Below are 27,191 nucleotides of genomic sequence, written 5' to 3'. Positions count from 1 at the left end.
AACTGGTGACATAGCTAACTTCCAGGGGGCGCTACAGTTTTGGGGGGTTCTTTTTTGCCAAATGAGATAGATTTTTACCAGGATACACACAATAAAAATAGAAAATACGATTTTGTCTTGTAGGGTAGATTGAGGTGCCACAAAAGACCATTGATGCAAACAAACCTTGTGCTGACAATGTGAAGAAATAAAAGTCTGACAAGCGTGAGTATTTCAGCGACATTATTGGAGTTGAACACCATCAAAACAAAACTACAACTTCATACTGTTCATTTTCTCATAGAAGAATAAAAAATCTTTTGCTTGCTTTGTGTGTGCAGGACGACGCAACCAATCAGTGAGCAAATTTCCCCCCTCCACACGGACATAGATTTTGGAACACTTGTAAGTGAAAGGTGAGTTAATGTGCTGTATACAAATAGTTGTGTGTCTGGAGTGCCTACGGACTCAAAATGTGAAATTAAACAACCAAATACCTCTTTGGTGTCTTAACTGTCACCCAAAAAATATCTTTCATTGATTTGGACGCTCGTTTGTGTTTCAAACTCTGGGCTACGCTTCTACTAGAAGTAAGAAGCTGGTACCGTCAACATTCGCCGCTGAGTGATGCGGAAGAAGAGTCAAACTAAGATCCAGCCCAATGGTTGTTATGGTAACAAGACTCAGGCTCAACATTTGCCCAGCAGTAGAGAGCCAGGTGGTATGCCAATACTTTTGTCCAAATGGTGTACAACTAATTATGCACACATGCATGAGTCATAATTACCCTTTGACTGAATTCATATTTTTCATCTAGAACCTAGTTGTTTTTCAACAAATTAAATAGAACAAGAATATACAAAGTAATATCAGAACGCTGGTAAAAGAATCATGCAAAAGTGTGCGCCTTGACGTCGTGTACACGGTGAAGTTCGTTAGCTCCTGAACGAGGAATACGTCTGTCTCTGTGTAGTTGGAGTGCGCTGCAAACAAGCGCTTAAGTGCATGATTTGTCCAATGTGCTACCCGGTTCAAACATTGTTAGCTGGAGTGCCACTGTCGCACAGACAGCCGCCTCACGACGGACAGGTCGTACAGCAGGCGCTTGATCCGCTGTTTGAGTTGTGGCAGGCGAGACAACGGCTCGGGAGGCTCCAGCTCGCCGGAATGGTCTAACCAAGACTCCAAAACTGAAGAAGGAAAGAAAATGTTGTTTATTAACTTGCTGCTTTGTGTGACTTACAGTACACATATACAATATAACACATACTTACATACACAGTGGTACCTTGAGATACTATGTGAGCTTAATTTGTCCCATGACCATGCTTGTAACTCAAAACTCTCATACATCAAATCCTCTTACCCCATTGTAATGATTGGAAATGCCAATAATCCATTTCAGCTCATCCTCCCCAAAAAAGGTAAACTGGCCCCTTGTAATATTTTATATTATATTCAGAAAATACGAGTGATAACTACATCTGAACAATGAAATTCAACACACACACACGAATGAAAATGAGAGTATGTCTCACTGTCCAAGTCCTTCTCGATGACGTCCATCCTGGTGATGATCTGCTGGTGTAAACGCTCCACATGCTCCAGCAGATTCACCTGGCACTCCGACACAGAAGCCGGCGAGGACACCGAGGTTGCCAGGTGAGAGCGTGCATGCCCTTCATCTCCATTCGGGCATGTGCGCTTTGTGCTTTGAGCACACCCTGGCCAATTGCTTTCATCATCATCATCATCGTCTTCCTCCTTTATTTCCTGGAAAGACACGCAAGAAGGCTTCATCAATCTGAATTCCCATTTTGATCAACTGCCTTCCACTGGGCTCTTTTTTTCTTCTGCAATGTGAAAATGATTCTGCTCTCTTTAGCAGGCATTAACACCGTGTCAAAAAAGGCATCAGAGGGTCATAAAAGTTGTAAATACTGACTGTGCTTTTGTGAGGTTTCTCCTCCTTGCAAATTTACTGACTTTGGGAATAATAATGTTTTAAATGTTCTATTTGAACAAACTGATTACTTGTCCAGCACTCAATTAAGTTCCTTACTGCAGCTCACTTCGGACTAAATATAGGTCATCGGCGTGGTCACGTTACCATAGCAACAGCAGCCGTGTAATGAGTAATGCTTGTGCGTCAAGATTCTTTTCCAGAACGCTTTGTTCACCTATGCTTGACCCAATTCCACACAGTGCAAAATTTATCCAATGAAAGTTATCTGTTAGTTTTGCTTTGAAACTGCTTGTTCCTTTTACCTTATCCTCCTCATTGGGTGTTTCTTGTTTCACAGTGGCTTTTGGCCTCTCCTCCACCTTTTCCCACAACGAACCGGGCTTCTGGTAGCAGTGCTCGCTGCTGACATAACTGACCGGGGCTTCTCCTCTCGGCTTGTGCCCCTCCTCCGGCGTCCATGGCAATCGCCACAGCTGCAGGTCAGGGTGCGACGGCGTCCTGCATGGCCAGATGACGGAGGTGGGAATTAGTCACATATGTACAAGTTATAAGTCAAAATTTGAGTCAAGTAATTTTTTGGGCAAAGCAAGTCATAGCTCACTCACTAGTCAAGTCATGTGACTTGAGTCCACCACTGCTACCCAATGAAAAGATGGGGCTGAGAGAACAAGTGCATGTGTGGACTCACCGCAAAAGGCTAATCTTCAGCTGCAGGCCGCTGAGGACCTGATTGAGGTTGTGTGTGTGCGCCAGGAGGCCGCTGGTTTGTGTGATCTTGGAGGTGTTGCTCTCCGAATAGTTGTCCCTCACGAAAGACAGGCCGAACATGCGTCCGGACGTTAGAAGGTCGGGCTCGGACAAGTAGCACTGAGCCCGCCTCCAACCTGACGGCACAATGTGGCCATGAAGGTCAAGACCGTGATCAATAAACACTTTTCTCTTTTTCTTTTGAAGGTAATTCTGAACTAACGCACCAATAATGTAAATGCTCAGTCATCCAACATCTGCTCAAGATCGTTGTCCCACTATTTGTCTATATTTGTCTCTTACCTGTGCAGTGTCTGCAATAGTAGCAAGTGTAGTTGCGAGGGACGTTGTTCTCGTACAAGCCCATACAGGTGCCGTGCTGCCAACACAAACACGACTCGCACTGCAGATACAAAAGAGTAACGCTGTCACTTGTGCCCAGGTACCTCAAAAGGACCCATGTGGGCAGCTCACCTGAATCATAAAGTCGTTCTCCTCGTCTACCTCGCACACACACCTCACCACCTCGCAGTCCTCCGCCCCAGCGGTGAGTGACCAGGAGGGCGCGTCTTCGCCGCTCTCTGCCGTCAGCGTCGACCAGTCGCTGCCATCGTCCACTGATAAAGGTAGAAGGATGACGTGAATTGCCGCCAGGGACTTCTGCCTCTGGTGTGCATCATTATGCACGTGTGTATGTGTTTACTTGTGCGCGTGCTGGGATAATCCTCGCCAAGTTTGAATGTGACGGGAGACAAGGCCAAGCCTTCGTTGTCGCTACTGCAAACCTCTGAGGAGACGAAAAACTATTATTTTTGCATAGTCATCATCTGATTCTTTTCACATGCTTTTAAAGGGGAAGTCACCCGCCCACAAAAATAAAATATTTTCTATAATATGTTGTAGTTGCCAGGTCTGAAGTGAAAACCAATCATGGCCCAGCGTAAAAAAACTGGTGAAGGGTTTTGTGGCTTTTACCTGATTGACTCATCTTTTTCTTCTTCTTTTTTTTCTTCTTCTTCTTCAGTTTGCCCCTTAGAAAATGTTTCCTCTCTTTCCTGTCGAGATGACTCTTGTCCCTCTTGATCTCTGCTGGCAAGACAAGCCAAACCAAAAAAGGCTGGATTTACACAACGTGCTTCAAGTGACGCAATTTCTATTTTTGGGGGGGGTTCAAGAGGCATAAGAGGGAGATGCTACATTAGCAGTGTATACAAATTTAATATAACATGAACTATAACATATAATCACTAAATATAACATAACTGTCACATTAGAGTGTATCGTGTTTGTCCACCACAAAACAAAGTTGTGTGTTGTCACTGCCCAGTGTTGACACTAGTAGTTATTCATGTGCAGTTTGCGGCCTTTTTCATGTGGTCAGTCAATATAAACAAAGTCAAATGTGTCACTTGAAATGCACATGGGAAAAAAGGCATATGTATAGGCATTAAGTAGTCATTGGGCATTTTTAAATCCAGACTAAAGCAAGTCTGGCAGCATAATTCACTTAGTTTCAGCACTTTATGTGTTTCCACAATCAAGAGTGGTTAACAATATCCAAGACAGAGCAGTCGTGTAGCATTTTTTGGGCACTCTTGTGGTGGTGTGCTGAAAAGGAAATGCTGCATACATATACTGTATAGAGTAAGAGTCAAGCGGCGTCAGCTGACCTGTTACCATGCTCCTGTGCTCTCTGTCGTCATGACTTGCGATGCTTGCCATGTCGTACAAAAAGTGGCTGCTCTCAGAAGTCGAGCGCTTCCTCCTACAACAAACATCAAGTCACATCAAGTCAGTAATTGTAACTTGTGCCGCCCCCTTGTAGGTAGATCAAAAACTGATTTGAATCAGGAAATTGTTTTTGATTTGCAAGATTTATGTGCATCAAATAGAAACCGAATTAGATCAATCCTCTTTAAAATGTAACCGCCTTGAATATTTTACTCAATTATTTATTACACATTCTCGTATGTTGGGATACCGTTGTATAATGATTCCGAACACGCTAGTGTGATGGGATGCATTGACAATGATCACAACCAACCTACGCATGTCTGTCACCGCTGGACTGCCTTGTTCCTCTGGTTGCTGCTGCTGTTGCTCCTGCTGCTGATGCTCCTCCGCGTGGTAGTACTTGATGTGGTAGTGTAGAAGACTGGCCTTCCGGAAGGACTTAGTGCAGCCCGCCGATGGACACTTGAAGGGATTGTGGTCCAGTTCGATGGAGAGGATGGGGGGAGGTTGGTTCTTGATCACCCTGTACACTGATGCACAAGTGCTCAGATTAGTCCATGAGGTAAGATATGTGTTGGAAAACTTGAACTACATTTAACCCAAATTTTTGTCTGAGTTGCATTTCTCAGAGTAGTTTCAATGCAACATACTTACAAGTTTTTACTTGAACTTGAGTATTTTTGGTGAGGAAAAAAAACCACTGGCTACTTTTATTTTTAGCGGTCATTATTGTTTGCACAAACTATTTGTTTTGAGTTGTCAGAGAGAATTGTATCATGTGACTCGTTTCACTAATTTTACGTAACCAATGGCAACTTTTGAGTCTAATTCACCAATCAAAAGGAGAAAGGAAGTCACATGACTGTAAAGAAGCCGTACTTCCTAAGGCTGAATTTTCCCTGATGTATGACATTTTATTATCATTTATTATTTTAGTTTAAGTATCATTGTAATAAAATATCAGATTTTTTATATTCCACCTTATTATTTTATTATTGTCAAGTTGACATTCATGCTATGATTAAAAATATATATAAACCAGAAATTACTCAGCAGGTACTCAGTATTTGAGTATTTTTTTTCACTCTCAGCTCCTACTGCCTGCACACACTCTGACCATGAGATTGCCACTGCCACCAATTGTAGTGGATGTGCAATTACAGTTTCTTCTTGTATGACTAAACAAAGCCACCTCCGTAGCATCGACTTCAGGTGAAGCAACCATTTTGGTTAAATTTGAAAGTGAAATATTTGGTGACTTACGTGGTTCTCTGCTGAATTTGTGAGAGGTGGGCAGGTGGGCCTGTCGCTCCAAGAGCACATCTGCTCGAGGCAACACACATATTATGCAAAACATAGGCACAATCAAGCCAACAGGTCATTTTAATCATTATGTGTGTTCTGTAGGGCTTGGCGAATGAGCAATTGTATTCAAAAGCAATTCTTTTAGAGCGGCATGCATAGCTCAAAGCGCATCCCCGCTGACACGTACTGCTTACTCTAACAATACAGAGAGCAAATAGTTTTATTTTACATTGTGATTTGACATTTTTTATCTTTTTTCTTCCTATGTACACTACCATTTAAAAGTTTGGGGTGACCCAGACAATTTAGTATTTTCCATGAAAACTAACATAACTGCACAAAAGTTTTCTAATCATTCATTAGCTTTCTAACACAATTAGCAAACACAATGGACCATTAGAATACAGGAGGGATGGTTGCTGGCTCTTTATACACCTATGTAGATTTTCGTTTGCACCTAGAACAGTCATTTACCACATTAACAATGCATATAGTGTATTCTTGATTAGTTTCATGTTAACCTCATTGAAAAATAGTGATTCTATTTTAAAAATAAGGACATTTCTAAGCGACCCCAAACTTTTGAACGGTACTGTCGATCACTCGTTGATTTTTACCTAATGTTACCAGGTGTAAATGAAGAAGAGTGTTAGGTGCCTGCTCGTGTTTACCTTTATCGATGTGGGAAGGGACAGCGGGCTGGCTGAGCTCGCTTGTGATTGGCTGCTCATGAGTGTCGCTGTTTCCACCGGGAGAGAGAGGAAGACTCTTGGCTGCTGGTGGAGGGAAGGATGACGATGATGAAGACGGTTGTGGCCCGCTCTCGCCTTCAGCCTTGTCGTCCTCTTTCTCTTCTTCCTCCTCGTCATCCTCTCTTTCTTCTTCCTCACACTCTTCCTCGCTCTCTCCGTCTTCCAATCCTTCGCTTCCCATAGCTGACTTCCCACATTTTGACTTCTAGACAAGCACAAATAGGAGTTAAAAATCATTGTGGTTGGTGGAATCTGGTCCAGTCATTTTGTAGCATTCCTTACTTTCTGTAAGGCTTTGACCTTAGGGGGCTTCACTGTCCGAACCACGCCGTCATAGAAACGTACGGTGTAGGAGTCTGAAACACAAATGCGTATCAGATCTGAGCTCAATCTGGTTGGAGATTTTTTTTTTTTCAAGCCACCTTATAAGGGATACAAGGGATGAGTGAAAATATTCATTTTTTAATGACTAAAGTCCGCTACAAGTTATTGATGTTAAGCTGGTGATTGAGATTTTTTTTTTTTTCAAGCCACCTTATAAGGGATACAAGGGATGAGTGAAAATATTCATTTTTTAATGACTAAAGTCCGCTACAAGTTATTGATGTTAAGCAGGTATTTTTTCGGAATCACCATCACTATATGACATCTCAGATCTGTAGAACCATGTGCAAATGCAGCCTCACCATCTTTGTTGACACGCAGGATTTTGGCTGGGTAGAAACGACAGTCGGTCCAACAGGCCAAAACCTTTGTCCCGGTTGCAAATGACTGGGAGAGAGGGAGAAAGGAAGGAAACACTGATAAAGGTTGAAGTAGCCTCCTGCTGACATGTACATTTATGTACATACATGTGTATTTATGGAAAACACAAAGTTGGAATATTGCAAGAAAAATACATTTTACATTAATAAAGGTTTTTCGATGATAATTTTGTAATTGCATAAGACAGTCTTTATTAAAATTCTATTTTACAATGAATAAATTGTTTATTTTAAAAGAATAAAGTTTGGCTAATAAGAGAATACAATTTTGATATTGCTAGAAAGTCATTTTAGGTGAAAAAAGTTCTTATTTATGGCACTACAACCTATGTATATATGATACCATTCTTATTATTAATAATTATATATTTAATATTCGGTATATATATGTATGAATGTCATACCGTTGCCACGCTTGGCAAATTGAGGCCCCGCCTTCTTCTTAAAGTGACTCGTTCCAGTGGCCGCATGTATGGTGAGTTCCAATGGAACCATTCGTCGTGGCGGCGGCTCCACCGGCGGTAGTGGATCAGAACGCGCTCTTTGTCGTAGTCAACTTTGTCAATGGTGGCTGAGTACCTGACAGCCCCCACACACAAAGCCCCCCCACACAAAATAATAGCATTGAGTGCATGTTGTTGGTTAGAACGTCGCTGGGAGTAGTGCATACCAGTTCTTGTGGCGGTCTCTTGCCTGCAGTTGAGCGCCCACCTCAAACTTGATGCCCGGCCTCTTTGGAGGAGTCTTCATCTGTACACAAGGGAAAAATTAAAAATGTGTCTTCAAATTTCCCCCCGTTTGGGTCTAATCAGTATCACTTTCTACCATCTAAAGCACCATTTGCTGAATTTAGTGTTTTCTTTCAATTTTCTTGTAAAATGTCTCACTTTGTATTTTCCATTCGTTCAGAGGCAGGGCACCTTGGACTGGTCGCAAGACAATGTCAGGGCACATTTATACAAACAAGCATTCACCTTCACATTTACACTTAGGGACAATCAAGAGCAGAGGTCTCAAACCTAAGGCCCACGGCCCATTTGCGGCCCACAGGGTGATATTTTACACCCCCCTACTTGACATCAAAGTTTAATGTTAGTCCAGCCCCAACTATTTTGCCACGTTGCAGCCTGGGGCACCATAGCTCCTGCTCATGACAGATTTCTGTTAAAAGTAATTTTGAAGTGACACCAAATGGAAGGAAAACATACCCGTCACCCAGTCCCAGTCATGTATTGTTCATAACCTGCCATGAAGAGAAAGGTTGGTGACGACAACAGCCAATATAAAAAATAAAAAACAGGAGACACATTTTTTGGGGGTTGACGACGGGCTCGCTGACATGTCTGATTGCAAAGTGTATATGACTATGCAAGTACAAGGGAGATGACAGAAAGGAGCAGGTCACCATTCTTGTTCATCTACTGAAGAATCAATGATCTGAACTGTTATCAATAAAGATTGAGAAGATTGGATTAGTTGAATTATAATAAAATCATTTCAACCTGTTTTTATGGAATTCTTGATGTTGGCACACCAAGCCGCCCCCACATGGTGGAGTTTGAGACCTCTGATGTCCCAGCACAAACAGCCAAACAATGGACTTTGAAGCAGAAAGTGATCATCGGTCTATCACCGTGCTGCCCTAACTAATAATATAATGCATATAATTATGATTTAGAATTATGAGTGAAGAATATTACCATGACAATGTAGTTTTATTTTTTTTAATCTCATTTTGTAAGATTATCAGACTGTAAATATAAAATTTTGCACATATCTGTTGACGTTTAAACAACACATTTATGCGTTATTAAATGGATTAAGACAATTCCATCTAATTAACTTTTCGATTCGTCTGACAGCTAAACGACAGTTTTGACATGTTTATACACTTCCGGTGTGAAAGCATCCCATTGGCTAGAAACAGTCAGGTGTCGGTATTCCTGACTTTTCATTGGTCGTAAATGCTGTCAGTGCAGCGCGAAGGCCTGCCCTTTGCCTGCTTTCAACTATGTGGATTATCTTTCCAAAGAGAGGCGATTAACGTCATAAACTCAATTTAAAACTCTCACAAAAGACGCAGCGGTCCTCTATGTACAAAGAGTAGAGGAGGCAGCCGCACACTGAGTTGTTCATCTAGTTTAGGACTGTAACAAAGACGAGTTGGCGTCTTGTGCAGCTGTGTTCCAACGATTATAACTGGACGAGCTAACGGCTAGCATCTAGCGAGTCCCACAGACGAAGGAGTACGAGCACAGCGTGAAGTGTCATTTTATGATGAGTTTCGTGACGAGTGACGTGATACACACCTTCAGCAATTACCCGCGCTCTTTAATTCGACTAATTAATTACTGTAGTCTCTTCGAAGTTGAAAGAATGAAGCGAAAAGCTTGTTTACCTCTCGCGTTTAGCAGCGTAGTCTGTGAATGAGCTCAGGACCGACGTCACATCTAGCTGGCATTTTGGCGCATGCGCATTCTTCTCACTGAAGAATTAACCACGAATTAACGGAGGGCGAGGTTATGACCGCTTGATGGCGCCATTGAGTCACATTGTTTTCATTCGTCTTCCGAGCCGCTTATCTTCCGTCAAAATAGTGGTGGCTTGAGCTCTGAGCTCACAACTCAATGCACTCTTATCGATTGATGCCATCCACTTTTCAAGTGAGCAAAAGGTTTGGAATAAACATTAAATTAACTTCAAGTTAATAACATTTAATATTTGATGGCATAACCATTTGCAATCATGCCATCAAGCTTATAATAATAATATGACCCAAGACAAATTTCTCCTTAAGGAGACAAATTAAGTGAAACCTTGAACTTCCAGTAGAACCTTGAAATAAGGTATGACAAGATACAAGAGGAGTTTCCCATCTTTGTCTTTACTGACATTTTATTGCATCTCATCATTTCAAATGGCACAATGGTTCACAGCAGTGGGAATTTACAGGGAACGTTCCAGAAATTTACCACCCCAATGAATAATTTTATAGTGTTGTAATGTTTCAGCATATATTTAAAAAATAAATAAAACGGCATATTTTTTTCTTACCTAAAGGTGTAATGATTTTTAAAGTTGTATTTTTATTTTTAAATTTACTCACTGTCCACAATTAAATAAAGACTTTCTTTCCTTGTTACACTTGCACTGCACTTGTTTTAATATTACGACTAGCTCAGAAAAATACAAATTTATTCTCGTAAGATTGACATTTTTTGTTTGTTCTTGAAAAACTCGTTCTCCCAAAGCTAAACGTTTTTTTTCTGAAATAAGCAACTTTTCAATTCCTAGGGCACTTGGTTGTGATGTTTGATTGATTGGTTTGGGGGGATGTGTCCTTTGGGAAAAAAAAACATCTTCTGTGATAATAGGGGTATGCTGCACAGAATACGACTGATTTTGAAGGATACAGTACTATACTGTACTTTTGCTTGGTTTCACAATTCAGGGTGCAAGAAAGCAAGTGCTTGGTGTTTTAGGAAAAAAAAGTCCATGTAAGGATAAGACCTGCTAATCCTCATGGACACAATAAAACACAAAGTAAAAAGTGAAATAAAAAGAAGTAGAGGAAAACATTTTTTTGCTTTTGTCCAAGTTGTCCCCTGGCTTGACTACCTGAAGGAGTGCCTGAAGTGCACGCTCCTCCTCTTCAACTTCTCGGGATTGTGGGAAGCCATGTGCGAGAACTCTCGAAAGATGTCCAGGTACGTGGCATCTCCTGAAAGAGAACCACAGCCGAGGATGAGGATGTTAATATTGGACAAGGGCGGGTTGGGGTGCAGAGGAAGGATGTTTTGATATGGTAATGGCAGCAAAGCCTTTTTTCAGCACTGAACGGTCGTCACGGCAACAGCTCAGTCCAACGACACTGCATCTTTTGTGGTCAGTCAGTGCTCCCAGGCTCAATTAAAAATAAACAATGAACCCCTCTGACTGTGTGTGAAACAGAACAGTTTCCTTTCATTGTATACCAGTCAGGACAGTCCACACACTGTTTCCTGTAAGCGCAGACATTAGTCACAACTCCTCAGTAAACTGCATTACAGTTTTTCTCTGTGGGTTTGTCTCATTTCTTGAAACACAAACGACTTTCTTAAAATTAAAAGATATTTGGGCAAACAGTCTTACGGTTTTGCGCAACAATACAGCTCATTAGCAAAAGCTCATCTCTATGCTAGGCTATACGTCTGTAGAATCAGGAGTCCAGAACGCTCAAAATGGTGACCCTGAGGACTACGGACTGTAATAATATCAGACGCAAAGGTCATTTCAGCAAATGTGTTATTTCAGAAGTGTGTATCAAACTGGTAGCCCTTTACATTAATCAGTACAAAAGAAGTCGCCCTGCTCTGGTCTGGTCTGACCTCAGCACCATAACACTGTGCGATAGTCAAGGAAAATAAAGGAGCGAATGCATTGCTTCTATTAGCGCTCGATGCCCTGACCTGCTTGGGCGAAGCCTCCCTCCGACGCGCGCATCTCCTCGTTCATCCTGGCCAGACGCAACCTGAACAACAACGACAGAAACTTTAGTGGTTGAAGGCTGTTTTTTTTTTTTTAACTGCTTGACTGCTTAAAAAATAGACTAAAATTTGTTGAGCAGTGTTATAATTATTTATGTATATACTGATTAACCAATTACTGAATAAAATAAACGGAAATCTGGTTATGAGCTGCTTGCAGCTTTCATGCTTCTTCTATTCATTACAGCTCATGAAAATCTTGTAAGAAGAGTTGCTTCAAACAAAAGCTTACAGGGTGACGATGTCAGCGTTGGCTTGCTGCACCGCGATGCTCAACGGGTCGTGGCCATCCTCATCGCCATCATTCTGGGCGGCGCCTCTTTTGAGGAATAAACACACCTGCCTGAAAGCACACAGGCAAGCAGAGGTGAATGAACAGCCAGGAGAAGCAAAATCTTTTTTTTTCATTCTGTGTTGTACACATTGTTGCATTATGCCATGGTTGTTAGATACGTATGTATGATGGATGGAACATTTTAGGTGGAGAACTATGGATTTCTGTTGTCTTAACATTACATTACGTTGTATGTGTTTTATGTTTTGTCAGATAATGCAGACTCACCCCGTGTGGCCCAGGTAGGTGGCGTGATGCAAGGGGCCCCGCCCTCGAGCATCTCTTTGATTGACATCAGCGGCGTTTTGGAGCAGGAACTCGCAGGCTAACAAGGAACCCTTCAATCAATGCATGACAGACTTTTACAAAGAATTACAGAAACAACAGTAAATACATTGAACACACCAATTTGCGACTGACAAATTTACATTTCATTTTGTGGAATCTTCAGCGATTGCTAAAAAAAAAGTATTACTAGTATGGTATTACTTAACTAGTAAAGTATAGTATGACTTAACTCCATAATGTGGAAAAAAATAAACTAAAGTAGTTGCAGTGAGTACACACCCCAATCACAGCCTGTATGAGTGGTGTCTTCTCTTCGTCATCCTTGTTAACCATGTTGACGTCAGCGCCGTGCGCCAGCGCTTCGGCCATGACGGGCAGGTTGCGAGCCTTGGCTGCTCTGTACAGGAGCGCCCCAGGGTGGAGGTACCTGCCGTCCTCTGGGTCCGACGCGTCATGCTCGGCCTCGCCGCTCGAGTCTTCGGATGGCTCGCTCTCTGAGGAAATGCAGCAACAGAGTTGAAGTTTGTTTGATCGTTGATGTGAGCCAATGACGTGGACAGCAGATAGGCTTAAGTCACGTGCAGGTCTCAAGTCTTATCTTTCAAGTCTCGAGCACTTCAAATCCTGAGTCCAATATGCCGAGTTTCGAGTAAGTCAAGTAAAGTCGCGAGAAGTTCAAGTTGCAGTGAGTGGAGTCCCAGTCTCTGACGCGGACGCACCTTCCTCGGTCACGCTGTCCACCACTGACCCCGTCACCAGAAAGTCAGTGCTTCCGTCGGTGCTCCCCAAACCGCTGTCGCTGCTGAGGCCTGGCGGACCAAGTAATGCCACAACATGGACAAGTTAGAGTTCAGTGGACACTTATCGTTCATGCCCTCTTACAGCTGCAACATGGTAGAACTTAATGGCACATATACATTTTCTGTGTGCTCTTTTGAAGCTGTCTACACAAAAGTTAAAGTAAAATCATACCAAACCCAAAAAGTAGGCAGCGGTTCAGTGTTGAAAGCTGTTCAAAAAAAGTTGTGGATCGGCGGTTGAGCGTTTACTTTTATTTTTCACACCGCATTGTGTAAGGAGTGGCTATCGATTCTCCATCCCTGAGTTTCTGTGCCTGACCCACGTGGGCCCAGTTAGTCTTTCGAGAACAGAATTTCCACGCAGCACACAGCGTGGTGATCAGTGAAACAAAAACAATATGGGACATGTCATTGCAGTCCATGGTATCAAAAGGTATAAAACAGTTTTATTTATTATTTTTATTAATTTGGCTGCACGTCAGGTGTGCGACATCTGCGTGTGACGTGATACTGGTGAGTCTGCTCACAAAAGCGTTTGGCTGACTGGGCGAGGCTGAAATCATGACGGAAACTCAGGGACGGAAACTCGGGGAATGACGACGATGTCCATCTCTGCCGCCAACAGTTGTCAAAAAACACCGTCCAAAAAGTTCCAAACATAGAAATCAGGAAGGGGCCAAATACTTTCTCCATAGCACTTTACACGACTTACTTCGAGGTCCAGATCCGGTGTGGAAATAGGAGAAAAGGGAGTCCAGCTCATCGGGGCAAAACAAGGACTCTCGTCGAGACTTGGCAGAAGCTGAAAAGGAGTCAAAACAAGAAATGTCAAACAAGAACATAACTTGTAGGTAGGGTAAGGGAATCAAATCCTGATTGCACACTGTTAGTGTCGTCCCACATTGAGTAGGTCTCCTACTAAGTAGAGCCAATTTGAGTTTTTTCATCTAGCCATCACTGTTATCTAATCGATACAGCAAGGACTAAACAATAAAATCTATTTATCAGCTCTACAGGCACGAGTTAACTGCTAACAATGCTGATGATGAGCAGGAACCTGAGGAAAGGCTGGCCGGGGAAGCGCTCCGGAGATCCTGTCGGCACCGCCGCCGTGTCTTTGGTACCGTGGTAGCACTGTTGTGCCTGCGACACTTCTGGACGGTCCAGCGCCGCGTTGACTTCTTGTCGCCATTAACGAGACTCGACGCAGCAATCATCTTCTTGACAAACCTTTTCTCCACATACTTGGCCTTAATCCAAGCCTCCTTCTCCTGCCTGGAAGATCATTGTGGCTTTGAGCTGTTTTTGCTTCCATTTTATAAACAATGTTTGACATTTCTATTGAAGTGAAAAAAGTGAACATTTATTACAAATTTGAATCGGAATTTGATTAAAAAGTCTAACTTGAAAACCTGATGTACAAGCTGCAGATTGTTCTGGTCTGAATTTAGGAATAGACTCTCCTACCTGCAACTGGATGCCGTGGCTTTCCTCACACCTTGTCCTTCCTGATACGAGCCCTCATAGATGTGCTTGACAACACCGTTGCCTAGCTCACACATCAACTGTGAGGCAAAATTAGCAGACATCAATCATCGCCGTGACGATTATCCTTTTGAGATTTTCAATGGTACAGAACGTTTTTTTCATCTGCTTTTTACTCATTTGTTTTAACCCGGCAACAAAGTTAGAAGCCCAGCTGTCACTTTTTAAAACAAAATTGAAAAGAAATTTGAAATTATACAATTACCTTCTTCTATACTTATATTAATATACTGTATATGCACAATACCTTTAGTGTATTGATATGGTATATTATACATGTTCAGTATGGTTAGCTTATTTTCATGAAGTTGTTGAACGTTGCGCTGCTCCTTTACATTCACGCTCGTTGCTCAATGTCTCACCTTTAATAACTCGGGTTCCCACGAGTCCAGCGTGAGCGATCGCACTTTGGAGCAGTGAACGCCGAGACTTCTGGAACCAGACACAAAGCGACAATTCAGTAAGACAAGTTGGTGGCGACGCCAACGGACATTAGTCAATCACTTGGAAGAATGACACTTGGCACTACGCTGATGCTAATGTGATGCTAATCCTCTCAAGTGCCGCACATGCAGCGGCCGGTATCCCGGCAACGGGCGATGCCATGTAGTCTCCTCTGTGACTTGGAGGACATAACATGAATATTCAAAAGCTGGCCAGCACTTTAAAGTGGACCTATGTATTTTGGAGTGCCAGCTCACCCATCAAGTGTGAAATTGAACATCTAAGCCATTCTTTAGTTATCTGACTTAAACGGAAAACGTGTCTGCTAGCGAGCCCTTCACATCAAATTGCTCTGCCCATGACTCGGCAGCTCGCCGCGCAAAGGTTTGCCATTTTCGAGCGTTACGTCATAGCTAAAAGACTTTTTAGCCATTGGTTCGAGACAAATCCGCCCACCTGTTTTAAGTGTGAAAAATAAAATCATTCAGAATGTTCAATAAAAAGACCTGTGAATGCCGGAGCACTCGATGCACAGCAGGATCCCCAGATTGATGGATGCCCAACGAGGATCGGCCTGACCGCAATCGCAGCACTGCTGGTTGCCAGGGAGGCCAAGGATCCTCTGCAAGATGCCCTCGCCGCGGCTTCCATGCTCTCGCGACTCGTTGGCTGAGTCGATGCTGCTGGTGGATGGTGAGGCTGCTCTGTCCAGATGCTATACGACACCCGATACAATTAATCAGTGATTTCTTTTCAAAAAATATTATTTAATTTAAAAAAATCATTGCATTTCAATGTTTGACAGTTCTGCACAGATTTTCACGGGATCCACTGTATTGTAAGTAAAGGGATGTAAAGAGTGTGACTGGCCTCGCTGCGGAGGCTGTCAGGACTCTCCCTGTAGGCCGAGGCAATGCTGGCCTGGACCGCCTGAATCCAAGCTTGTCTCAACTTCTCTGACTCGGCCTGCAGCATGCAGCTCCTGATGAGAAAAAGCACACAGTCAAGCAGAAGTGTGACATGAAAAATATGACCTATCTTTTAATTCTATGCAGTATTTAAGGAACAGCATTTTGAACCAGCTCGAGAGTAAATTGTAAACTTGTGACTTTAGACTCTAAAGGGAGCTGATAAAGTTAAGCACGTATGGCGAACTATAGCTCCTAGTTCTACTCAATACTCAGCACAGTAAATACAAACTCTTACTTGGTTGGGGAGACGACTTCGAAGCAGAATCTCCTTTCGATGTCCTCGCAGGGTTTGACGGAACACAGGCGGAGGTCATCCACCACCACCGTCAGAGAGTCCTGCCCACAGACAAAGCTCCCGGTGAGACTCGACCATGTTTGTCAGGACTGAACAATTAAAAATCTGCTTGCCTTGAGCTTCTTCTGGTAAACCAGCTGACTGCTCTGGATGGAGAACCAGCGTCTGGAAGCCATAAAGGAAACTATAGACCACCTCCAGAGTGAGACACAGAAGACTTTTATCCCACCTGTTCCACGTCTTGAAGGTATTGCTGGCCCTCTTGAACAAGTATCCTTCCATCACCACGCCGCTGGGAGAGTCTACATTGAACTCTGCCTTGGAGTCGTCGTAGGCAAAGTCCTGAGAGAGCCGGGGGGGGGGGGGGGCGGCAAACATCTCCATGAACCACAAACGGGAATGTCAAGGATCGCCACACGTTGTCAAACATTCCCTCCGAGCAAATTGCCAGGAATAGGAAGTAGGATTCTTCCTCCTCATGTGTGGATTTTGTTTATAATTTGGAGGTGACTCACCTGCATAAGCGTCTGAGAGAAGCAAAAGCAGACAGAGAAAGAAAGAACATGAGAAGCACATTAACAGTAATCAAAACAATCTTGTGGAATTTTACAGTCAGGCTAGCAATGGAGAAAGGTGATCTTTTCAACCTCATTTTGGACCACCAAGAAAACCAATTCAAAATTAACAGGTAGCTAGTGCAGTGAAGCATGCGCTGGAGAAATAGGATCTCTTCCGCTCGTTCTACTCAGTTCTCCGGCAGCTGCATTTTGGATCAGTTGGAGAATCCGAAGAGGTCAGAATTATATAATAGTACTCATCCTAACAATTTGTCTGGTTCGTTCAGCCGGTCGTCGATTGGCAAGCCATCTAGTTGGCATCAATTCACAGCAATGGGAACACTCGACATGAACCGACTCACCCTCTGCTGGATGGTTGCGTGCTTGTGCTCCAGCTCTCTCTTCTCCATGGCCGAGTCGATCACCAGCTGATCCAACTGAAAGGACGGCAAAGCTACTTTATGAGTCACAAGCCAAATTTGTTGTTTGTTCTCGTCTCACTAAAATTAGCCAGTTGCGAAGGAGGCACGACTCACACCACCCCATTTGACTCCTGAGCCCATGTCACAAACATCTTTTGTTATTATGTGAAGAAAAAAAAGCAAGCAGACCAAAAAAAAAAAAAAAAGTGCTTTATATCAGTGCTTTATCACCAAGCTGCTAAATAACACTGTAAAGAAAAGACAAAATGGCCTAATATCAAGCTTACTGCCCTTGATTTGCTCAAGGCAATCAATGCTTTGCTCACCTCTGTTGCCAACTTCTTCATGTAGGGGTCCACCTCTTCCAGGCGCTTGTAGCCTTGTTGGAACAAGGAGTACTGGGCATGCATGAAGGACAGCATCTGGAGGGGAGCAGACATACATATACAGCGTATGTATATTTATTTATACAGTCTAATGTCTGTTTGGAATTTAAACAAGACTCACTGCATCCAAGATCTCAAATTTCTTTTTGGCCTGGAGAACATTGATCTGCAGGGAGAAGGAGAAGGCACGACATGTACGTATTTTATATCAAAACACAGGCACATTTAACTCAGGCACAGGCCCGAGTCCCCACCTGCAGAACGTAGTCCAAGGCCAGGTGGCGGAAGCACTTTCGCGCAACACTGAGCGCGCAAGTAGCTTCCTCCACCTCGTGAGCTTTGTTCCTGGGTGCCTGCGCATTCTTCACCTGCGCAATCTCCATGTCCTCACGCATGCGCTCAAAGTGCTTCTTGGTCTCCTTGAACTTGCGTACATCCCTACAGATTTAAAATGGATGGGGAAAAAAATTACTTTTGAATGCATTGGATACATTTTTTATTTTTATAGCGACTTTTTTTCTTCGAATTTAATTCAGCTTGGTGGGGGGCATGAGCAAGTGCTGCCTCCACCATGGAAAATGCAATGCAAATTAAGCTTTTATGTCCTCTTCAGATTCTTGACCGTATGGGAATAAGCTGCCGCTTGCCTCAGCATGGTGTCTCAACTGTTTGAGACAGAACTGCCCCCTCTTACAAAAAGAGTAATTTCAAGCAGTGTACTCAGTTGATGTCGTGTACTGTAATTTGTTATCTGTTGTGGAATTTGAAGAATGTCAGCTATCACCGTGGGAGATTTTGCAAAATAGGTCCGTCCATCCATCAATTCTTTGGGATGTGGGGGAAACCGGAGTGCCCGGAGAAAACCCACGCGGGCCCGGGGAGAACATGCAAACTCCACGCAGGGAGGGCCGGAGGTGGAATCGAATCCGCACCCTCCTAACTGCGAGGCGGACGTGCTACCCAGTGCCCCACCGAGCTGCCGCAAAATAGGTCAATTAAAAAAAAAAAAAAATCAACATAATACAAGGTAGAACATTTGCTGTGTTGACACACATACAGTACAAAATGAACTCACTCTTTGACAAAGTGATGCAACTGTTGCTTGACTGAATGCTGAGCTTGATCGAAAAGCACCTGCAACAAAAGCAACAAAAACTGTAAAAACAGATCATTAAAAGTTGACCAAAAGGCATCACACCATTTTGTTAGTGTTTCTTTTCAGTTGCGTTACGGATGAGGTGGAGCCTAGCCGGCCAGCCAAATTGATTATTATTAACATTTCAAATGAAACTGAATGAAATTTCCCGCTTCCAAGCCAAATCCAATGCAATGCATCAATGTACCGAAAGAGAGTGACAGAGGGCACTTTCACATGCAGATTAAAGTCAGTTGGCAAAACTGAATGGAGCAGGAATGTGGCCTTTTCTTTTTTTTTTTCCCGCCCCACACAATAACGCCGCCTTTTCTTGAATGCTTTGAATCCAAGAGGCTTCCATTTCACACTGGGAGCACATGCTCGGAGATTCCTACAGCATTCCCGCTAAATAGGTCATCCGGGCGGGTAGGGTGGAGGAGTGGACGGCATGCAGGGAGAGGCCGGACGTGAATCCATCTCTAGCTGTGTGACCATTTAATATTATATGTAATCCACATGCAGTCTGATCCAACAACTAAGACTTCATTTAAAAATAGATGGAGGTGACTGCAAGTTGACCTGAGCTTGAAAATAATAATTTTGTGCGCGTTTGTCCCACAGAAGTACAGCAGGGATGCGGAAATAAACCTGTGGCTGCGGTGGCGTCCCGATGTGACCACACGCTGCTGAAAGTCAACCACTAGTGACTCTGTTGGGGGGGGAAAACATTTTGGTGATACGGCCTGAAAGTATTACCTCGCCATTTTTTCCACAAAAATTTGATTCCCCATTTTAATCAGTTGTCAAAACCAAGTTCAACCCTTACAAAGACTTAGGAAATATTTCTCCTGATACCAAACAATCGTTTTTTCATGTATCAGCAAAGGAACAAGGAGATGAACAGCAAAATTCTCTTTATCTGTTACAACCAACCAACACTTGGTCTTTGGGGACGATTTTGAATTGTGAAGAAAATGCACAATATGGCTCCTTTTGCAGCCCTTGATGAGGCTGATGCTTCTTTTGGAATGAAAATGAAGTCCCTTTTAGTGATGCTTACTATGTGGTAGTTGATGATTTCCTGAAGACTTTCGCTGCACTTTTCCAGGCACTCCTGCCAAGAATAGAATGCAAAGAGGAAGGGGGAAAAAAATTATGTTCGGAACGTGTGCTGTTTGTCTGGAAATAAACACTCCTGCTAAAATAAAATGAGAAGATCAACTGGCTGAGAATCAGGCTGGGCAGGAACACTGAAAATAGGCTAATTTTAGTGTTCCTACAAAAAACTGCTGTAATCATATTTCGAAATTGATGCTAACACATGGTAACACTTTTAAATAAAAAAAAAAAAAAACATGTCCCGCAAATTGTTGATGGGGGGGCTTTAATATGAGGCAGAATGATTTAACTCAAAGCCAGGCGCCTCATCCAAGACTCAGACAAAACGAGGCTGATCCACTCCCACCAAATCTCACCGAGATCATTTCATCCTTCTTGCACTGCTGCGACAGATCCCGGATGCCACTGATGAAAATTTTGTTGGCGCTGACGTACGCCTTCCCCGCATCTATCATGCCGCCACAGAGCTTCACCAACTGAGTGTTCAAAAAGGACACAAGGTGAAAGATACGTTACAATGTCAAAAACTCATTTCAACAATTCTTTTGTGGGTCTCTTCATGAAAGACCAAGTCTCACATTACTAAGTCAAACGTGCTTCAGGGGCTGAATTTTTTTAAGACGATAGGTTGAGCTGACCTGAGGATTTAGGAAGGCCAGTTATCAAACTTGGGGAGGTGAATTTTTATGATATTTGGTTCAGCTGACCTTATGGAGTTTTAGAGTTTCCTGTTTTATGCTAAGTCATCAAACTTGGCCACCATTCTCCACCCACAGGGAATGATGAAAACTCTCAATTTAAGGTCACAACTCTGTTGACTATTAGTGGTTAACATTTGGCAAAAAGTGGACAAAGCTCCACAAATGGTCCATGGAAAAGAAAACCAAATGGCAGACTTTCTGTGTTTGTTCAAGCATGGCTTCTCAAAAATACCAAATTTAATGTTGGGAAATGATGAAACTGTTATTTCAGGGCTGATGTTTTCTCAAGATGACTTCAGAGTTTTGTGTTTTAAGGAGCATCATGAAATGTCACGAGCACGCTCCACTCATGATCAAAATGTCAAAACGTCCCATGATTGTGCACCATCTATTTGTCTGGTGGGGATGGGTCAAACTTTTTCAGAGTGTTCTGGGCCCTAATTAAGTGTGTGTGAGAATTTTTGTCACCCTTTCCAGCTTTCTGGAAGGGTTCATTTCCCACAAGCCACTGCATTAGCTTCATGTTGCATAAGACGGGTTGACAACGACGCTCTTACCTTATCGAGTTTTGCCTCAATCTCCACAACCTCTGTCTCCACTTCCTCGATATTTGCCCTAAAACACAAAAGCAAGACAAGTCGTCCATATAAATTCACGTTTAGATTTTTTGTTCCATTACGGGGGCTTAGCCATTATTAAAGCTAAATGTGCTGCATCGCATTAGATACTGTTGAGCATAAACTCTTAAAAACAATTAGATAATGAGTGACTGGACACACGCGTAGCAGCTACCATTAGCAGTTCCCTCGACGGGCCTGATTTATAAAGATCACAAATAGCGGGCGTTACATTAACAAATATCACATTGCAACACATCATCTATCAAGTCATTAAGCAAATTAAAGGACTTGATCAGGGTTTTCCAGAACTTTGATTAGGTTGTCAATTTGTCCTCATACAGCCAAAGTACACATGACTCTTTCTAGTCAATAGTGAGAGTTGTTGATCCACTGTGGGACAGCTGTTGAAAGTATTCACCAACCCGAAGCTATAAACCCCCCGCTGTCCTGTGTCATTGCACCCAGCCCCACTTCCCCCCAATAATTGAAGCGCATGGTGCCCCCAGGACCCGTTGACATGGCAACCGCAGCTATATGGGCCGCAGAGGTCCCTGATGGGCTCGTGAGGGGCGAGTCCGACCACATTGAGTTTGTCACACAACCAGATGGTATGTTGGATAGGTACATTAGGTAGGCAGGCTGGTAGAGGAACATTTAGTCAAATTGCAGCTTTTGCAACCAATCATTTCAGTATTTTCCTCCCATGGTGGGATATGACAGTTCTCATGCTGGCCGGGCTCAAAGTATCTTAATACGTCTAATACAAGCTGATGATTCCCGTCTTGTAAATACGAATATTCTTCCATGGGAAGACTCAAATAAAACATTACATTTGTGCAACGTGGCATTTTTCTCCCACCGTCGGGAATCCAAAGTGTACAGAAACAGTGGAATGTTGGCTGCGACCGAGGAAAATCAATACGTGTTTTTTTTTTTTCTTTTTTTCTTTTCATACAATGACCCCAGAGAGGTTCAAAAGAGACATATTATGCATTTTTTTCCCCCAGAATTCAAGAGTTCCCAAGTGTCTTACTAACATGTCTATGGGAGGCTTTGGTCAAAATAGCTCAAAAATCAACAATTATACAGCACATATTTCTTGCTGACAACCTGTGGGCTGGATATTTGACCATTTCCACATGTTTGCAGCTCGGTTGTACTAACAGAAGCAAAATCCAGAGTGTTAGAACTGTTGTTGCTGTTATGACACTAATCTTTTCTCAAACAAAATCTCAATTCCTTCCTGTTTACCTTTCGCAATACCACCACAGGCTATCATCTCCCAAACACACACTTTGAGCCATCTCCGATAGAAATTAAATTGCATTCACGGGATTTCATCGCCATGCCACTGAAACACACTTGTAAGTTAATGGTGCATGACATGGCCAAGCATAAATACCCCTGATCGCCACACAGACAAGAAACGAGACAGAGAAGTAAAGGAAGAGAAGAAAGACAGAAAAGGAATTGAAAGAATGAATGAGACCAAGAGAGAACAGGAATAGAGGCAGAAAAGAAAGAGGAAAAAATGAAAGTGCAGGAAAGAGATTAGAGAGAAGAAAGTGGGCCTATAAAAAGAGCAGGAGAAAAGGAAGAATTAGCTACAATGAGAGAAAAGAATGAGAAGAATGAAATAGATAGAAGAGAAGGAAGAGACAATAAATGAGGGAGAAATGAGAGCGAAACAGAAGAATGGAATGAGAAAAGATATGAAACAGAAAGAGAAAATGACAAAAGCTAATGCTAAAAAGAGCTTGAAAGCGGCTCATTCACTCTAAAAGATATTTTCAGTCGTAGCAAAACTAAAGCTGGACTTGGTTATTTCAATTTCCTCATTACGAGACACGACTATTTGGATACAACACAAAAATGTCCGTGTTAATGTCTCCTTGAAATAGTTCATCGTGTTTCAGAGCAGGACTGAAACATCCTGAGCAGAATGTTCAGCGTTCTTCTTCAATCCCATATTGTAAACACGGTTCCATTAAGAAGACAGACAAAAGCCTTCAGACACGCAGCACCTTTATTTCCTGCAACAGTCTGGCATTATGGAGACATAGCTGAATTCCCTAAGTGACCGTCCCTCGTACACTCAAGCGAGTCCCGGCGAGCTGGGAAGTCTTCCCGGCATTTTTGCTGGCTAAGCACGCAGCTTGGCTCGCAGCAGAGCGACATAGCAGACGTGTGAAGCATGCAAGCAGCGCTTTCCTGTCTGCGAGCTGCTGCTGAGGTGGAACGGCTTCGATTACAGCCAAGGAACATCTTTGTTTGAATTTGCAAACATCAACATGAGAGCAAACCAGAACTGGGAAGTACGGCCTTCAGATTAAACCTCATATTCCCCCCCCCACACACACACAAAATTCCCACTTGGCTCATAGTTAAAGTGGAACTCAATCCCCAAATTGTCTTTTACAACACAGTTGCAAGATCTCTGGTCGAACCAGTCACGGCTCCCCAGTTTTCTGAAGCTGAGCCGTGATTTGTTGTGACCTGAGACCTGGCAACTGTGATGTCATTTTCAGTCGACAGCAAGTGGCAAAATGGCCGCCCCTGAGATGGATACATAAAGGTGGATTTTGCCTGTTTCATTCATATTCCACAAACAAATCACAACATCGTGTTCCGACGAGTTGACGCAGACCTTCGAGGTAGCTGAGGATGACGTGTGCTCATGATGAGTGCTCACTTCCTCCGCGCTTTCCTGCGGGTGTTTCCTCTACTAGGTCAGCGGTTGGGCCCTGACGTCATCCTCATCCATCACCCTTGACCACCAGCCATTCTGCATGGTCCTGACTAGTGCGCAAGTACCTCCGCAGACCCTGACACTGTCACCAGGAAGCACAACCGGATGGAATCTTGCATGATGGAGATGGCAAGTTCAAGAGGAAATGGAAGAGCCATCTCTCTGTATGACTTCTCTTCCTTGTGTTTCACATATTTGAGCATTTTTTTATTTTTACACACGTTCAATAGAAAAGCTTTGAGTTTGGATTTAAAAGTGAGTGAGAGTGAGTTGCATTGGTCAAGTGGCAGACAGAGCTGGAGTGCGGAGTTGGCTGACCGGCTACGCAACCCTTTCTTGGGGTCGGGGAGCCTCTCAACCTCTCCAACAGCAGAACCATGACACATAAAGCGGGTGATCTGGACTAGAACTAACACAAGCGGGAAATTGGAAATTTGTACCTGTTGCATTTGATTAATCCCGGAAATGAATATGCTCAATAATACGTAGAATACAATTACAACTAAAAGGGCAAACTTGTGCTGAAGGCCCTTCGACAGATGTTTGTCCAGGCCTACTTTAGAACATGAACTCATTCATTTTGGTGCGGAACCAGCCATGTACCGTAAAATGCTGATTGGTGTATTTTCTTAAGCTGTTTACAATTTTGGTGCCTTTGGTTTGTGATTCAGAATGAGCTGTTGGAACAAGGCAGTCAGCGTCATCAACGTCCTCCCCTCACATTGACCTCTTCTTTGAAAACTCCAGCAGGCTGACGCATTTCCTGGCCCGGCCCCGATTTCGTCGAGGGCCGGGACTAGTTATCTGCCCTTGCACCGGCGAATACAGACAAGAAGTGGACAGAGAGAAAGGCAGGGACGGAGAGAAACGCAGGGACAGAGAGAGAGAGAGAGAGAGAGAGAGAGAGAGAGAGAGAGAGAGAGAGAGAGAGAGAGAGAGAAGTGCAGAAAGTGGAACAAATGGAAAGCAGATGCCGAGACACGTGCAATACGGCCTTCCACAAGAGGCTTTTGGATGAGAGCGACCGCCGGTACCAATCATTTTCCCGCCTCTGACTTCACACTGCAGCTGGATAAAATAGCCTTAAAGGACAACTAAAGCCATTATGTTTATCAGCTTCTGGTTGCTTATATCTCCAAAATGTTTCCATCCATCTCTCCATTTTCTGAACCGCTTCTCCTCATGAGGGTCACGGGCGCGCTGAAGCCTATCCCAGTTTAATTTGGGCAGTAGGCGGGGGACATCCGGAAGTGGTTGCCAGCAAACTTCATTTTGAAAAAATATGTTGACAACATTGAATCTGCCTTTTTTTAACTTGCTTTTAGGTGTCACCATTTTTAGTTTTTTTTACTCGCGCGAGAGTGCGACTTCATGCGACTGTGACATGTCATCGCCAATTACTGATTGGTCCTCAATTTGTGACATCACAAAGTGAAGACTCAGACATTTTTTGGGGGGGGATAGGGTTAGGGAAAGTTAACCTCATGGAGTGTTGTTGGTCTAAAATGTTGACGTTTGTTCTTCCATCCACATGTGTTTAAATAAACTGTCACTTCTGATTGGACGCTGGCGTGTTTGTGTTTGCTCTTGAACAACAGCCATTTCACACCAGGCTTTTGACACTTCATCTTTTTTGAGGACAGGTTGTGTGATGCTGGGGCAGCGCGGTGCAGTAGTGGTTACCACATGTGCTCCACAGTCCAGAGTCTCTGGGTTTGAAAAAGGATGCATAGGTCTCGTTTAAAGCGTGCATTGCACTCAAAAGTCGGCCTGTCATCAGTCATTCATCTTTTTGGCAAACATCCCATAAAGTTTTAAAAACGATTTTTTCCCATTCTATACTTTGGTTTTTAATTTGAGTAACACTAAAATTAAACAAGCATTCAACATAAGCTTCTTTAACTTGTATGTACGTATGTGTAACAGGGTAAAATGGCAAAATATATGATATGACAAATAAAATATTTGAAAAAAAAAAAGCCTTGCATTCATAGGTGAGCTGGACGAATTTTGTGACGGTTTATTAACTTTTTTCCTGCATAATTCCAAATCGTTGGTGCCTGAATTGTCTCCCAATTCTGGTATGACCTGCAAATACGTTTTGGGACAAACCCGATTATGTTTTGAGGCGACCTTCATTTCTCTTCCAAATGGTCAACTCCGGCCCGGGACAAACAAATAAATGCATCACTCACCTGAAGCGGGGCGAATCTTTGACACACTCTTCAAAATCCACCGTCATCTTGGCTTCCCGGTGGGCTGTTATTCGTCCTCACAAGATGCAGGGCATGTCCCGGTGGTCCGTTCAGTTCGGTTCAGCTCGCTGGCTTCTTTTGGCAGCCTTGTTTTCAAGGCACTTCGCTCCCGCCGACTGAGCTCGAGGAGCCAAGCACACACGCCCCAGCACTATGGGGCGTTCACAGTCCTCCAGCTGAGCTCTGACATTCAAACTCTCTATGATGTATGCCAAACGATGACGAATGGATTGTGTCTGGGCATAGACAGTGGACCACCAACGCATGACACCATCTGGCACTGATACAACAAAGTAATGTCTATTAAACGTCAACGTTTCTTTCGATGTGAGGCTCGGAATTCTTGCGATTTTACAGTGGCATTTCTAGCCTACAGCCACGAGAAGTCTATATTACTAAGTCATACATGAACGCAGCACACTAATTTACCACCTCTCAGCGTGGGATGAATGAATGGTGACGTCACGTTGAAGCCGCCTGAGCAGATGCGATAGATAGATAGATAGATAGATAGATAGATAGATAGATAGATAGATAGATAGATAGATAGATAGATAGATAGATAGATAGATAGATAGATAGATAGATAGATAGATAAAACAAGAATTGAACCTGAAAAAAGAGATGTGAATTTGGAAATATAAAAATATATATGTAAAGTATGAAAAAATGGCGGTGAAACCTGAAATTAATAGTTTTTTCAAAAGAATTACCAAAGCGAAGCAAAACTATTATTAACTCGAAAACTTTTCACACACACAAGTATTTTTCATTTGAATACATTTTTTTTCAAGTTT

General features: G+C 43.1%; 2 protein-coding genes across 6 annotated transcripts; both read right to left on the bottom strand.

Annotated features, from left to right (window-relative positions):
- Positions 1-205: 205 nt before the first annotated feature.
- On the bottom strand, positions 206-9,713 carry LOC119119818 (PHD finger protein 20-like). 5 transcript variants are annotated; one of them, XM_037246457.1, is made up of 18 exons: positions 9,646-9,713; positions 8,456-8,490; positions 7,918-7,997; positions 7,652-7,826; positions 7,170-7,254; positions 6,766-6,839; positions 6,403-6,688; positions 5,690-5,749; positions 4,737-4,956; positions 4,363-4,457; positions 3,668-3,781; positions 3,396-3,479; positions 3,167-3,309; positions 2,996-3,095; positions 2,634-2,829; positions 2,248-2,443; positions 1,518-1,752; positions 206-1,169 (listed from the first exon to the last, which is right to left on the bottom strand). In XM_037246457.1, the coding sequence occupies exons 3-18, from the start codon at positions 7,995-7,997 to the stop codon at positions 1,021-1,023; spliced, it is 2,292 nt and encodes a 763-aa protein (XP_037102352.1). In that variant the 5' UTR covers positions 8,456-8,490; positions 9,646-9,713; the 3' UTR covers positions 206-1,020. The 5 variants fall into 5 exon arrangements, with proteins under 5 accessions (XP_037102352.1, XP_037102356.1, XP_037102355.1 ...); XM_037246461.1 differs by having other exon boundaries at positions 3,668-3,778; XM_037246460.1 differs by lacking the exon at positions 9,646-9,713 and adding an exon at positions 8,750-8,927.
- Positions 9,714-10,112: 399 nt separating this feature from the next.
- LOC119116946 (arf-GAP with coiled-coil, ANK repeat and PH domain-containing protein 3-like) lies at positions 10,113-26,603 on the bottom strand. The gene is made up of 25 exons (XM_037242789.1): positions 26,335-26,603; positions 21,328-21,385; positions 20,426-20,545; positions 20,011-20,064; positions 18,891-18,949; positions 18,070-18,253; positions 17,937-17,981; positions 17,756-17,851; positions 17,370-17,444; positions 16,966-16,977; positions 16,680-16,792; positions 16,564-16,615; positions 16,391-16,491; positions 16,055-16,166; positions 15,691-15,899; positions 15,103-15,172; positions 14,663-14,760; positions 14,253-14,470; positions 13,908-13,997; positions 13,115-13,204; positions 12,675-12,889; positions 12,336-12,445; positions 12,006-12,116; positions 11,696-11,757; positions 10,113-10,968 (listed from the first exon to the last, which is right to left on the bottom strand). Exons 1-25 carry the CDS (start codon positions 26,379-26,381, stop codon positions 10,862-10,864), a joined length of 2,508 nt encoding a protein of 835 aa, XP_037098684.1. The 5' UTR covers positions 26,382-26,603; the 3' UTR covers positions 10,113-10,861.
- Between the last annotated feature and the right edge of the window lie 588 nt (positions 26,604-27,191).

The sequence above is a fragment of the Syngnathus acus genome, chromosome 2 (assembly GCF_901709675.1).
Source record: "Syngnathus acus chromosome 2, fSynAcu1.2, whole genome shotgun sequence".
Taxonomy (NCBI): domain Eukaryota; kingdom Metazoa; phylum Chordata; class Actinopteri; order Syngnathiformes; family Syngnathidae; genus Syngnathus; species Syngnathus acus.
This window is presented reverse-complemented; position numbering and strand designations above follow the sequence as displayed.